Source organism: Arvicola amphibius, chromosome 10 (assembly GCF_903992535.2).
Source record: "Arvicola amphibius chromosome 10, mArvAmp1.2, whole genome shotgun sequence".
NCBI classification, from domain to species: domain Eukaryota; kingdom Metazoa; phylum Chordata; class Mammalia; order Rodentia; family Cricetidae; genus Arvicola; species Arvicola amphibius.
Genome location: NC_052056.1, coordinates 44,858,687 through 44,871,827, shown reverse-complemented (window position 1 = coordinate 44,871,827; position 13,141 = coordinate 44,858,687). Strand labels below are relative to the sequence as shown.

The 13,141-nt window shown below is 41.7% G+C and overlaps 1 protein-coding gene across 10 annotated transcripts in view; it reads right to left on the bottom strand.

Annotated features, from left to right (window-relative positions):
- Positions 1-233: 233 nt before the first annotated feature.
- Zbtb20 (zinc finger and BTB domain containing 20) overlaps positions 234-13,141 on the bottom strand; it is a 733,810-nt gene continuing 720,902 nt past the window's right edge. For all 10 annotated transcript variants that reach the window (XM_038344647.1, XM_038344639.1, XM_038344649.1 and 7 more), the window contains one exon: positions 234-5,693. In XM_038344647.1, the coding sequence (XP_038200575.1) occupies positions 5,272-5,693 (422 nt within the window). In that variant the 3' untranslated portion in view covers positions 234-5,271. The remainder of the gene's footprint in view (positions 5,694-13,141) is intronic.

Genomic DNA, 13,141 nt, shown 5'->3' with positions numbered 1-13,141 from the left:
AGCTGGGTCAGATCAAGCACTCTGTCCCCTCCCAGCAAACTGGGAGTCTGGAGCTTGGAGGCCCTTGGGTAGTTTTGCTTCCCGCACCCCCCCCCCCAACCAATTGGGGAGTCTATTGAAATTCTAGTGTCCCCTTTCTTTTGTTTGTCACCAACTCACATGGTTCTGTCTTTAGTGTCCTATTTTTCTTTTCTGTCTTTTTAAAATCTTTCTTTTTTTTCCCCTGGGGGACAAAATTGGTCATTTAAATAAAAGTTCTTTTCTAGTGAGTAAAGAGGTTTCTTCGAGCCAGAAATCACTCAAAAGAAAGTCTGCGGACCCTACCCATGGAAAAGGCTGGAGGTTTCCCTAAGTACCTCTTGCCAAACTTGCTAGCTTTGTGATTGGATGTTTTCTGGTTTGGTATTGTTGGGTACTGAATACATTGTGCAATTCTTTTGTTCTCTTCCCCAGAGCTTCCATTACCCTGGACTTCAACTCATTACTAAATTAAAGAATTCATTTTGGAGGGTTTCTTTAAGAGTCAAGTCACAGCAGAAAAGGCCCCTCCCACCCTGTTCTCTCCCCACAGGGCGCGTCCTGTCCGCTCCTGGCTACACCTTTGTGTTCACTCCGCTGCAGCTGCCACACCGGCCACAGCAGAGCCAACCTGATGTGGGGGGGGTCATATACCCCCCATGGCCAGCCCTAACTAATTAAACGACCCCATCGGCAGCACTGGGGAAGGCTCAGGAGGGGCAGATCTGCCATGCATCCTGGCCAGGCCATCTCACTTCCATCATTGCTCAGGGCAAAGGTGTTGGGATATCTTAGAGGACCGCAATGGGAAAGCAACAAGGAACTGGACTGTGTTTTCCTGGGGACCTGAAAGGTTTTAGGAGGCAGCGCTTCCCTTCTAACTTCTTTGCAGAAAGAAAACACTGCTTTGGGGCACGGGCAGGACACACACCACTGTGTGAGATGGAAGCACATGGAGACAGATCAGGACAGGAAGACTGGCATGGAACAGCTCGCCCAGAGGAAACCTTCACTCTTTAGCCTCAGATACCAAACTATCCCTGTTCATGGGCTGGAAAGGGTTTTCTTGGTTCTTACATGATATCACGGTGTAAGATAAAGCTCTCTGATTATTAGAGAAAGAAGGCAAACCCACGTCTTTCTAAGGCCAAGGCCCCTGGGATCTACTAGATACGGGGAGGAAGGAATGCCAGGATACGAGGCAGTAGTCAGGGTTACTTACTACCCTCATTCCTGGCAAACAGAACTGGGATGGGAAAGCCTGCAAAATGACTGTGAGGGCAAATTTACAATGAAAATACTTTGATATAGATTTTCATTTTAGATTACTGGAGAGGGGAGAGTTTTTCTCAATTCTTTGCTTTTAATTGTAGAACTGAACATCCATTATTATTGTCTTTTGGGGGGTATATTTTAGAGTTAGGAGCTCTTTTTTGTACAAATGTTGGTATTTAATATAGGAAACACGACCCACCATGCTGAGACACTATTGATATTTTTAATGCTAGGGAATTTTATTTTTCATAATTTCTATATAAACGTGTTGAGACAAATATTCCTCAGACTCTTTATCAAATTCTGTTTAAAAAATTCTACTAGTGTGCTTTTGCGTACCGGCTCTCGTTCCTCAAACTTCCCCTTAGGCCTCCAGTCTGGAACATCTGCTTCCCTCTCTCTCTGTATGTTTTCCTGAATACTACAAAGACCTTTCTTTCTTTTCTAGTTTTAAAAGCACTGACAGCATCCATCATAGAAACTGCAGGACTGGAAACCAATAACTGAGTCCCCCCCCCCCCCCCCACTTGTGGCTGTAAGTCAGGGATGGCGCATGGACAATCAGGCACCTGCATCTCCTGGAGGAGGTGCAGACAGGCTCATCTCCTGAACTGTCGGTTAGCGGGAAGGGCCACCCTTTAGAGGCTGAATATGTAGCACTGGACCTGTAGATGTGTCTTTGCTTGAGAGCCAGTTTAGTGTCCTCCCAGTTCTAGAGAACAAGGTCAAATATTTTAGGCTGTGAGATGTTTGGGAGAAAAAAAAATACAGTAGGAATGAGCCTAGGGAGGAGGACCTTACCGAGAATTCTTTAGGGGTCTTCCCGCCCTCTTTAAAGGAGATATTCCCTTATTAAGGAAAGGCTGTGTATCAGGGCTTCCAGTCGCCTGTTCTTTTTCTTACATGCCCTACAACAAACATGGGATTTTTAACGCAGTCTCTTAGCTTCTGACGGTGGCAAAACAGCATTAAGGCAAATGGGTCTTTTCAGATTTAAGGAGAGGATGGGGAAGCCCAATGGCACTCAATATAGTTTTACCAGAAACAATATGAATTCTGCCTGCTTTGTTAAGCACTGAACAGAGACACTATTTAAAATGTACCCCTGACAACAATGAAAATAACTAAAACTAGGTTTGACCTTTTCTCATTTGTTTTATACAATGAGTGATTTTATGTCGTTTTTCCTCCAGATTAAGAAAAATTATCACAACGTCATTTTTTTTTCTAATGGGTTATTTTCAAAATATCAAAATGATTCTATGATGTAGTTACTTAATGCTCCCTCTATTGGTGGTAAGGTGGCAAGGGTCACTACTGACCCTTTCAACAGCAAAACCAGCAGGTGGGTGGGGTGGAGAGGGCCTCTGCATTTCTGAAGCTCATTTTTAAAGCAGGCCACACATGTTCTTGGTTGTCCTCTTAGAAATCACGCTGAGTGATCCCCAGTAGTCAGCTAACCATCCAAATCTCCATTACAACTCCTAGCAAAATATCCACTGACTGAAGCACCCTAAGACGACTCAGACTGCACAGACACTCCAGTTGTACAAACTACGAAACATCACAAAGAACATCCGGAAAAGATCTAATGTAGCCAATTGTCTAGAATGGATGAATAAAACCAATGTAGTCAGTATAGAGTTGCTTGCCTTGGAAGATTTTCCCTAGTTTGCTGCATTTTTTTTTTTTTTTGGTAAATAAAATGCTAACAGGAAAATTAGGAGGAAAGTTAAATTAAAATGTAGACTAATTTAGAAACAAAAATACCCTCTTTTCTTATTTTTAAAAATGTAGTTTGGTGTTTCTGCATTATTGAAATATTTACTTTTCCTTTTAAGTATGCTAAAACATGCCCAGTCATGAAACTACTTTGTGAGTATTAGCTAGGTTTAAAAGTTATATTTCTGAGCTGGAATTCCTTCAAGATACTGTATATAATTGCAAAATCTTATGATTTCTTGATCAAGACAAAAGAGAGAAATCCCAACTAGAAAGAGTGGTATCTGGGATGACACCAGAGATTCAGGGCCAGTTTTCACTGGATGTTAGCTTGGGAAATTGTTAATTTCCAAAAAGCAAGGGTTAATAATCAGCTAGAGAGATCATCTTTTAGCCCTCTTAGCCATGGTGGAAAGAGTCTAGGGATGACATCTGAAAGGAAGAAAGAGTTTTGGCATCCACGCATTGTGGTCTGTAACAGGCTTCTCATAGTGATGTTCACACAGTGGGAGGGGAGAACTTTGTGGAGTGCTCCTGGCTGACCAGAAACGAAACAACCCCCCTCTGTCAAGATCTCTAGACTACTAGTGTTTCATCAAAGAAATAAAAGCAAAGAAATTCTAGTATCCGAAGAGCTCAGTGAAAATTTTGGAGAAGTAAGAAATCTGCTAAAGGATCACGTCCCTCCCAGGAGAAAGGGCAGGATTCTAGATGGGTCAATGGAAGGGTATTCAGTGGAGCAACTTAAGCCAGAAGTCAAAGATCTACACAGCAAAACACAGCAGCAGTTGAAATTACAGCAGGGGTGGGCGGGCCTCTGAGGCCCTCAGCAACCCAGGCAATACTTAAAATAATAAAAAACTTAAGAAAAAATATGAAGAAAATATCCTTCCTCTCTTTCAAATATAACTTTAGTTGCCTTTAATTCTTTCTATCTGGAAGCAGTATCGCTAACCTTAACAGTCTTGACTTACCAAAAAAATATATATATATATATGTGTGTGTGTGAGACAAAGTAAATGAGAAGGGATTGGTGGCAGTGTATGCAAAACCAAAATGAGAAAAAAAATTACTTTTAACAATCTCACTTTTTTGTTTTTTTTTTACACAAATACTGTTGTAAATATATTAAAAAAATCAGCATTCTATCTGGTAAACATCACTTTTGCCCCTCTATAAAATTTTGAATTAAAAAAGCCTCAAGAACTTTTATTGTTCCCCCCACCCTCCATCTCTCTTTCTTTTTCTCTTCCACAAGAATATATCCTGACACTTTTTTTTTTTTTTTGCAAAGGTTGTTGGAAATAATCCTTCTCTTGTACCTAGAAACATAGGTGCGAATCTGTTACCATTTTCTCTGCATTCCTGCCTTTCGTGAAAGTCCCTCCTGATTGCGCTGAGGCTGAGGCTCAGCGAAGACACTGAATAAATACGATAGCCACTGTTGCTTGTCCAAGTCTTCTGGCTTCTGCTGAAAGGGGCGGGGGATGTGGCGGAGGTGGGCCAGGGTGTGTGGACTGGGCAGAATTGGGGGAGAAGCCTGCCATGCCACTTTTTCCCCACACCACTGGGCTCACTGCCCCCCTCCCATCCCACAGCCCTTTAATAAGTGGTAGGTGGAAACAGCAGGGCCTTTTCTGGGTTCTCAGCAGAAGCGATATTACAGTTTTAACTGGTTACTATGAAGTCCAAGTGGCCAGAACTGTGAAATTCCACTGAAACACTGTGAGCGGTGTACTTACAGACAGCAGGCCTTTACATCTCCTTATAGACTTTGTAGTGCTCTTCACGAGTGGAAAAACAACTTTGTCTTTTTTTTTTAAAAACTTTTTTTTAACTTTTTTAAAAGATTTTTTTGTTTTGCATTTTTTTTGTGTGTGGTTTTTTGCTTTTTTTGTTTTTGTTTTGTTTTGTTTTTTGTTTTGTTTTGTTTTTTTGTAAAGAAGGGTTGTATTTAGAGGCCAGTAGCTAGAGATCCAACCAGTGGAGCTCTTGAAGCACTACCAGGCCTTAAGGCCACCATCCAAGGGAGACTGGGAAAAGTCTTATTTGCCCGAGCCTCCGGAAATGTAATGTACCAGCAGGCAAAATACAGTTCTTCGTGGAGTACAAAATGAAACGGAACAAAAACAAAAACAGAAAGTAAAAATGAAACCAAAACATTTCTTAAATTCTAGTGCCATAGCTTTTTGTTTGTTTGTTTGTTTCTTTTGTTGTTGTTTCGTTTGGTTCATAAGAAAGAGAGAAAGGTACTACTTATCCGTCAGACACATGCATCCTCATGTGGTCGTTGAACTGCTCGATTTGGTCAAACTTTGCTGGGCAGACGGAGCAGACATAAGTGGTCCCCTCCGTGCAGGCCACCACGCCTGGTGGGCCTGCGCGGGCACCTGGGGGCGTGCCTGCCGGAGGGGTCCCGTTGCTGGCACTGTGCAGGGCCACGTGTCGCTCCAGCAGGGTCTTGTGGGAGAACTTCTTCTTGCAGATGTAGCACTCGTAGGACTTCTCCCCGCGGTGCAGGCGCATGTGCACATTGAGGGAGCTCTTCTGGGTGAAGCGCTTGTTGCAGATACTGCATTGGTAGGCTCTCACTCCTGTGTGCGTCACCATGTGCTTGATAAGGTAATCCTTCAAGGAGAAGGAGCGCCAACAGATGCTGCACTGATGGGGCTTCTCACCTGGTGATGTGCGAGAGACAGCCAGCAGGACGGAACAAGACACGGCCAAAGTGGGAGAACGAGAGACAGAAGAACAAGACAACACAAAAGAAAAACAAAAACATTAAAAAATAAAATAAAATTCGATTGTTTCAAGGATCATCCTGGTTGGAAAGATCTAGGCCTTCCTGGCTTTCTTACACAGAGGAAGTTTGCTTCAAGGATGCCAGGAAAGCCTAGAGTTTTCCATTTCTAAGACCAAAACTGGCTCTCTTGGAAAGTAACAGCATATTACAACCGAACTCTTCAAAGGTCACCCGAAAAGGAAAAAAGGCCACAGGAATCATTCACGGGGCCATTATTAAGGATTTACATATTTCCGGTTAATATTAGCGAACGAAGAACGAAGAGAATATCTTTGGAGGCAGTAAAACCTTTGGGAAGTGAGAATGTTGGTCACATAACTTGGTTCTTTTTGGAAAGTCTCCATTTCCACAATTTGACCTGGTATACACCTGTTACTGACGGTAGGCCTGGGCTGCTGGTCTACACTTTCAGTATATCTGTGTCTCACAAAATCTTCCTGGACTGAAATCTAGTCATCTGGCTATTCTGTGCTGACTGCACTGCTTTGCAGACTGGCCTCACTGACTGCGGAGGCCAACTACTGATCTCTGAGTCACATGGCCCTATTCAAGCACAGGCATGGATGCACTGTGCACCATTATAACAAATCACCAAGAGCCTCCGAGGTACACAGTCCCACTTACCTCATGTGACGGTGTTGACATGAAATACATATGGAATCACTCTATAGACCACCAAGGGCGGTGTGGGAATACTTGCATGGCACTCTTATTACAAGGCTACATCCTCCCCCATTAAATGATTCCATATGTTTTTTGAACTCTTAGGTCAATTTCTAAAATAGTTTTTTTCTATTTTTTTTTCCTTAGCCAGCTGGCACAAGCCCTTCTTTCTTGTGTGTTTACTGCTTTGTCTAACATTGGCTCTGAAACTAAATGATCGCGCTAGTTAAAAATCTTAAGGTAAGAACAGTCACTGAACAGTCACATGAGTGACCTTCTAGAAGTAAAGTCTATGGGTCTAGGACACCACACTGTATAACTGCTTAAAGACCAGCTTTTATTAGTAGTATTGGTTCTCAGCACTTGCTGCTTTCTGATTTTGATGGTTGACACGAACTCTCTAAAGTGTGTGATCCACCTCTTCCACCTCATTACCGATAGCCTGAAGTAGCATTTGCTCCACAGTGTGCAAAACCGCAAGCTCGAGATCCTCTAAGGTAAGGTTTCAACATCTGAAATATCAGCTTGAATATCTGAATATCTGAAATATAACTTGAGTTAGCTCACATTTCCACAGAGCCTTGAGCGGTCTTCTCACTTTCCCATTCTGAAGGAGGCCACGGGCATGAGAGCAATAAAGCAAAGGCCTATTCACTGCACCTATATCAGGCCAGTCTGGACTGAATGCTTCACACTCACGCTTCACGTTGGGGAACTTTCTCTCACTAGACAATTTTCTTGGCATTGTCTAAAATAAGGGGGTTTGAATTAAAGAATTAGAATTCCTCATTCTAATGAGGATGCATGATGTAGAGGCTCCTAGGGCTAAGAGAATAATTTTTAGATTAAAATAGTAGAATTGGGGGAAGACTTCTTACTAATACATCCAGCTTGCTAAAGATCTCAGCCTACGCACAGTGTTTACACTGGTAAAGTTTCTGTAAAGGAGAGATCCCCTTGGACAGTCATGCATGTTATTTTTAGTTGAGGCATTTCTGTCAGCAGTAAACACGCTTGCTACTCAGATGCTCTTTGTTATACTTGTACTCTCGGTACAATTTACAGTGGCTACGAGAAGCTGCCCAACTAGCTCTTCAAACATGTCCACCTGCCACCTTTAATGGGAAGCGTGCCTTAAACTGCAGATGGCATTTTTGCTGGTGGGAAGGTGAATCTCCCTGTTAAAGTGCTCTTGCGGTGCACAGCCCTCACCTCTGACTGCGCACTTCCTCTAGGCAAGGTCACCAAGGCTCTTTCCTTTCACACCCTTCTAATCCACTATAAACGGATTCTTCACAGTTGCCATCTTTCCCTCCATCTCATACGTCTGCCCATTGTTTGTAGCATGTAGCATGGTTATGCCAGTAATTACTTGTGTGACCCTGGGCTTTTTAAGTGTTTTCATCTCTCTGGGTTTGTTTTGCCTTCTGTGAGTGATAGATTGGACCAAGCACTTGCTAGGGCTCTGTGGATTTACTGATCTTCATCTCAGGGTGGTCCACAACCCCTGAGGCCTCTAGTCCTGGCCTTGTCAGCAAATGACCTGAGGGCAACCTGCTTAATCACTCAATGCTTTGGCAGCCCATTTTTAAATAGGACAAAGAATTCGGTTCTCTAGCCTGCCACAGGAAATGGAGTGCCTGTGAGTGAGAAAAGTACACACAAGGCGCCTGGGGGCTACTCTGAGGATGGTACTCTCTGTAGTTACTCCAGCACTGAGATGCTGGAGCTGGCCATTCCAGGGTCTGCCTGATGACGGAGGTGTGTTTTCCCCTCACATCTGCCTGGACTGCTCTTCTTGTTGTGAAAGGATTTCAAACAGCATCATTTAGCATCATTACATGTTCCATCCCTACACATCACTTATGGCAAACCTTAAAGGAAACGGGGCAGTAATCACGAAATGAATGATCTGGAGACTGTGCCTCTCCAAGTGAGAAACAGTCACAGAGGGCTTTCCAGATTTAGCCTGCGGTTCACATCAGCAAGTCCGGACGGTTAGGAAGGGTCACAAAATGCAAAGAGGAAATGTGAGCCACAACACGAAGGGCAGCGGGCATAAAGAATCCTCCCTTCTGGAGGACTCAGATATGAATTCTGTTTCTTGACTGAGTGACTAGGGCATGTTAATCTAGGCTTTCTAAGCCTCATTTTCCTTATTGATACTTAATAGTTCCAGAAGCATATGCATGTGGATTTGTTTGGGAAACTGGGAAGGCACTTAGTACAAAGTACAGGTCATTTTAAAGAAAGCTAAACTGTTCCATTCAGCCTGCAGGAAATGAGGATAAAGTAAACCAACTGAGAAATCCCTTCACTGCAAAAGAAAGTGAGTACTGAGTTAAACAAAAGCCAAACCAAAAAAAAAAAAAAAGAAAGAAAGAAAGAAACACATTTTCAGATGATCCCCAAAGCAGGCTGTTTTAGTGAAGCTAGTAATTAAAAGCGAGGCATACAGTCTACTCTTACTTACTCATGTTAATGGAACAAGTGGTACCAAGAACAAAATGTCAACCCAAACATAGACAGGGAATTTCCTGCCTGTCAGCAACTGAGCACTGGAGGCTGAAAGGCCAACCATCAAGGGAAGAACCAGGGCAGAGTCCTATCCTGGCTTTTCAAGGATGGATTGGTAAAAGTTTATGTTTTGCTCAATTTTTCAATGCCTGCTCTTTAACCCCTCAAGGGTCAGGTCTGATACTTAACTCTATTATGACAGACAAGGAGAGAAATAAAGAAAGATAATGATTAGTAAGTGGGTATAGAGGGTTCACACCATTTCAGTGAAAGCCATCATAACAGGTCCACCCACCCCAAGTCTGCATTGTGATCTTAGCACTGGGGGCTCAGCAAGAACTCATTTATTCTACTGATTATTTCTTATTCTTGTCAGGGTTTTTCCTGGGCTGTGTAAAGAACAGTAAATGCAGTCTTCAGCTCTACCTATGTCTCCCAGTGTCTCTGCCTTTCCATCTTCTGCTGTACCACAATGCCTACTACTCTTTGGGTGACCACAGTGTGGATAGTGGGGGAGGGGGTGAGAAAACCAAGGCATGAATCTTGGTAAGACATAAAGCAGTAAGGAACGCAGAGGACGAGGGAGCAGAGGTGTTCTGGGAAGTGCAGGTCCAGTGAATGGGGAAAATGAAGACTGGACCAGAAAATGGGAAAAAGCATGGTACTAAGTGGGAGTGAGCTGCAGCCCAACAGCATGATTTCAGTGGGCTGCGTAGCTGCTCTCATTGAGGTGTCTGGTGAAGGAGGGCATGTAGCAACAGGATAGAGCTCATACGATCACCTGCTGGCCTTTCTGCCTGGTCCCTGCTGACTGTCTAAGAAAGACTGCCAATTGGGAACCCACACATTCACAAACATCTGTGGCCACACTGACAGTCCAGGTAGTCTGATTAAGTTAAGTAGAATTTTAAATACCTGGGGAACATGATCTACATCACCTGACCTCTTAAAGTGGTATTATGAGTGGGGCAGTATTAACACCCCAGAAAATGCTATCTTCTGTTACTTTTGTGCTAATATTCTAAAGATCAGCCAGCGAATGAACAATAGCTGAGAGAGTAAGGTAAGTAAGTGCCTAACCCTTGCTGACTCCTCCTTCCACCCTGAGCAGTTCTCTCCCCCTAGAACATGCTGGAAAATGCATGGTGTTTCTGTAATATATATTCCTAAGTGGCTGTGATAATGTTACAGCATTTATAGTCTAGTGCTTTTGTATCCATTACTTAATCCTCAGAGTAACCTTTTATTAAGACTTGAAAAACTGTGATTCAGGTTCAAACTAGAACTTGTTTAAAGTCACTCACTCACAACGTGGCTTTCCTCCTCTAAAAAGATATCCGCTGTCTTGACAGAATTAATAGTTCACTTCCTATACAGATGGCCAAACCACTGTCTTGTGCTCTCCTAAAACCCTATTGCTAACACTGATACGTTACAGCTATTACTTTCCACACTGAATTCATGGCTGAAAAACTGTGCTCCCAAAGAAATGAGCAGAATTATTTTAAGTGCAAAGGATATCAATGAGCTAAAACGCATCACCAATGGAAGGGCTGCTGATAATATGATTCAGAAAAAAAACCCAAAGAACTATAATTTGTTGGTTAAAAAACCACAAGTGGGAATATAGATACCCCACAATATATTCTAAAGCTATTTTTTTTAAAAGAAAGAAATCTAAAAGTCGTGCAGAGAAAAGAATGCATTTATGTATAAGTTCCTTGAATTAAGCTCTCCTGGAAAGCATGTCCACATTTTGAACATTCATTTCCATACTCACTCAACAAACATTTGCTAAGAAACTACATACGCTAGCCCATATTCATTTATAGATTTTTTTTAAAGTAAAATGCCCTAAGTTTGGATCTTAAAAGAAAGTTCCACCTGGAGTTTCCAGATAAAATATATGATACCCTGCTAAGTTGCTTGCCGATATCCATGGCAACACCAAGGCTCATCCTTCTAACATCCTCCACCTCTGTCTTCTGATCTCTCTCACTTCTTTATTTTGACCTCTGTTTTGTCTCTTGAAGGGAGACTTTGTCCCATGAAAGAAGACCGGTATTAGCTTTCTTTTTCTATAATTCTTTTGCTTCCATGTTCAATATTGAAATATAGATGAACTTTCTAAACTGCCAGTGCCAAATGACTCTAGAATGAAAGGGCAAGTTATTTTTAAAGAACTAAATGCCTGGGGCTAGATAGATGGCTCAGTGGTTAAGAGCACTGGCTGCCCTTCCAGAGGTCCTGAGTTCAATTCCCAGCAACCATATGGTGGCTCACAACCATCTGTAATGAGATCTGGTGCCCTCTCCTGGTGTGCAGGCATACACGGACGCAGGATGTTGTATACATAATAAATAAATCTTAAAAAAAAAGAACTAATTGTCTGGTTGGCATAGGTACAATATTGTTTCCAGAAGTAGTGCCTGTGTGTGTATGTATATTATACACTCAAACATATACATGTAGATACATATGTATACACACACACTCAAACAGCTCCCGATTTACTGAGGACCTTAATCATTTACTGCATTGTGCAGACCACACTTTGAATACAACTCAGGTTTATAAGAATGACTTTACCTATAGCTTTTTGCTTCTGTAATAAATAGGTGTGTAAAACCATTGCTGATTTTTATCACAGGGAAAGCCACTTACTTGGATTAACTACAGGGTTCCTTGGTGAATCTACTGGAGAAATGCATTTATACAGTGAAAGGACAATTTGGGGTAGGATGTGAGTTTTATGTTACAAATTTATTTCAATACATGATCTAACAGGATGTATATGTTTTCTATCTGATGGGACTATAGAAGACACTAAAGAGGAGAGAAGATATGTACATGGTCCAAGATTAACAAAGTCAACTTTGGCTAAAGAGATACTTGCAGAAACGGCTCTCCCACTTGTGCTAATTCTTAATTTTCATGGCTGTTAAATCAGCTGTTTTCTGATGAAAAGAATAAAACTACTTGAAAGCACATTTGCAATACAATACTCCATTACTAAAAAATGCTGTTTGGTTAACTCGATTGATTTCAGGTTATCGCTGCATTAGCCCTTGCCCTAAGTAAATATAGTGGCTTACCACTACCTAATTTTCTGTCTAAGTTCAGCAGTGAATCTCTGTGTGTATTAGGCAGTGTGAAAACTAAAACTCAAGCACAAGTGACTGGCATACAGCCACACAACACCTACCATCATGTCCTGAGTTAGACTGAACTACAAAGAGGGCAAAGTTCAGCTTAGGCATTGTGCTGTTTCAAGTTTTTCAACTGCATATGGAGTGTGCTTATTTATCTATGTCTTCCCTTTTCTTCTAGTCCTCTACTTAAATGTACTATATATATATATATATATATATATATTTAATGTACTATATATATATATATTTACATGTATAGTCATATATATAAATGTGCTTTATACTCTATCTCTTAGATTTATGCTAGCCTGATGTGAGAAATTAGGCTGCTCTGGGGAGTGAATATTTCCTCTGTATTAGAATTCAAGTATGTAAGTATTCCTTGACAAATGATTTTATTTAACTATTCTAGACTCAAATTTTTGCCAAGAGAATGACTCTTGTAAGAATTTCAAATATGATTGTTGCTGTGCATGGTGACTTTAGTTCTAAGAGAACCTATGTGAAGCCATAACCACACAGATGATCTCTTATATGGAGACACTTCTATTTGAGTCCTATTATAGAGCTAGGGAAAGGGCAGCCTCGGAGGTCTGCAGATCTTTGTCTCTGGTGTGGTAGAGTCCAGGGAACCATTATCTTTCCCAAGTACTCTGGACAGTATCTTTATGAAACAATCCATTCTCTCTTTAAATTACAGAAGCCCAGTCCTTTGGAGAAGCAAACTGCTCTGAGCAGCTTGTTCAACTTTTTCTTTTACATAGTTGAAAGATTCTCTGTAGAGCTTTCAGTTGCCCAGTTCCATTTTATCTTATTTTTTTGAGCCAAATAGAACAAACTTAATGTCTCCTCTTGGCAGCCATCTTAATAATGGTAACAACAGCTACAACTTACACAGTGCTAGTATGCTAGGAGCACCTGCAAGTCATGTTAATCTAATTCTCCAAGCAGCACAAGGACATCACTACTATTCTCTCTCTTTCTCTCAAGT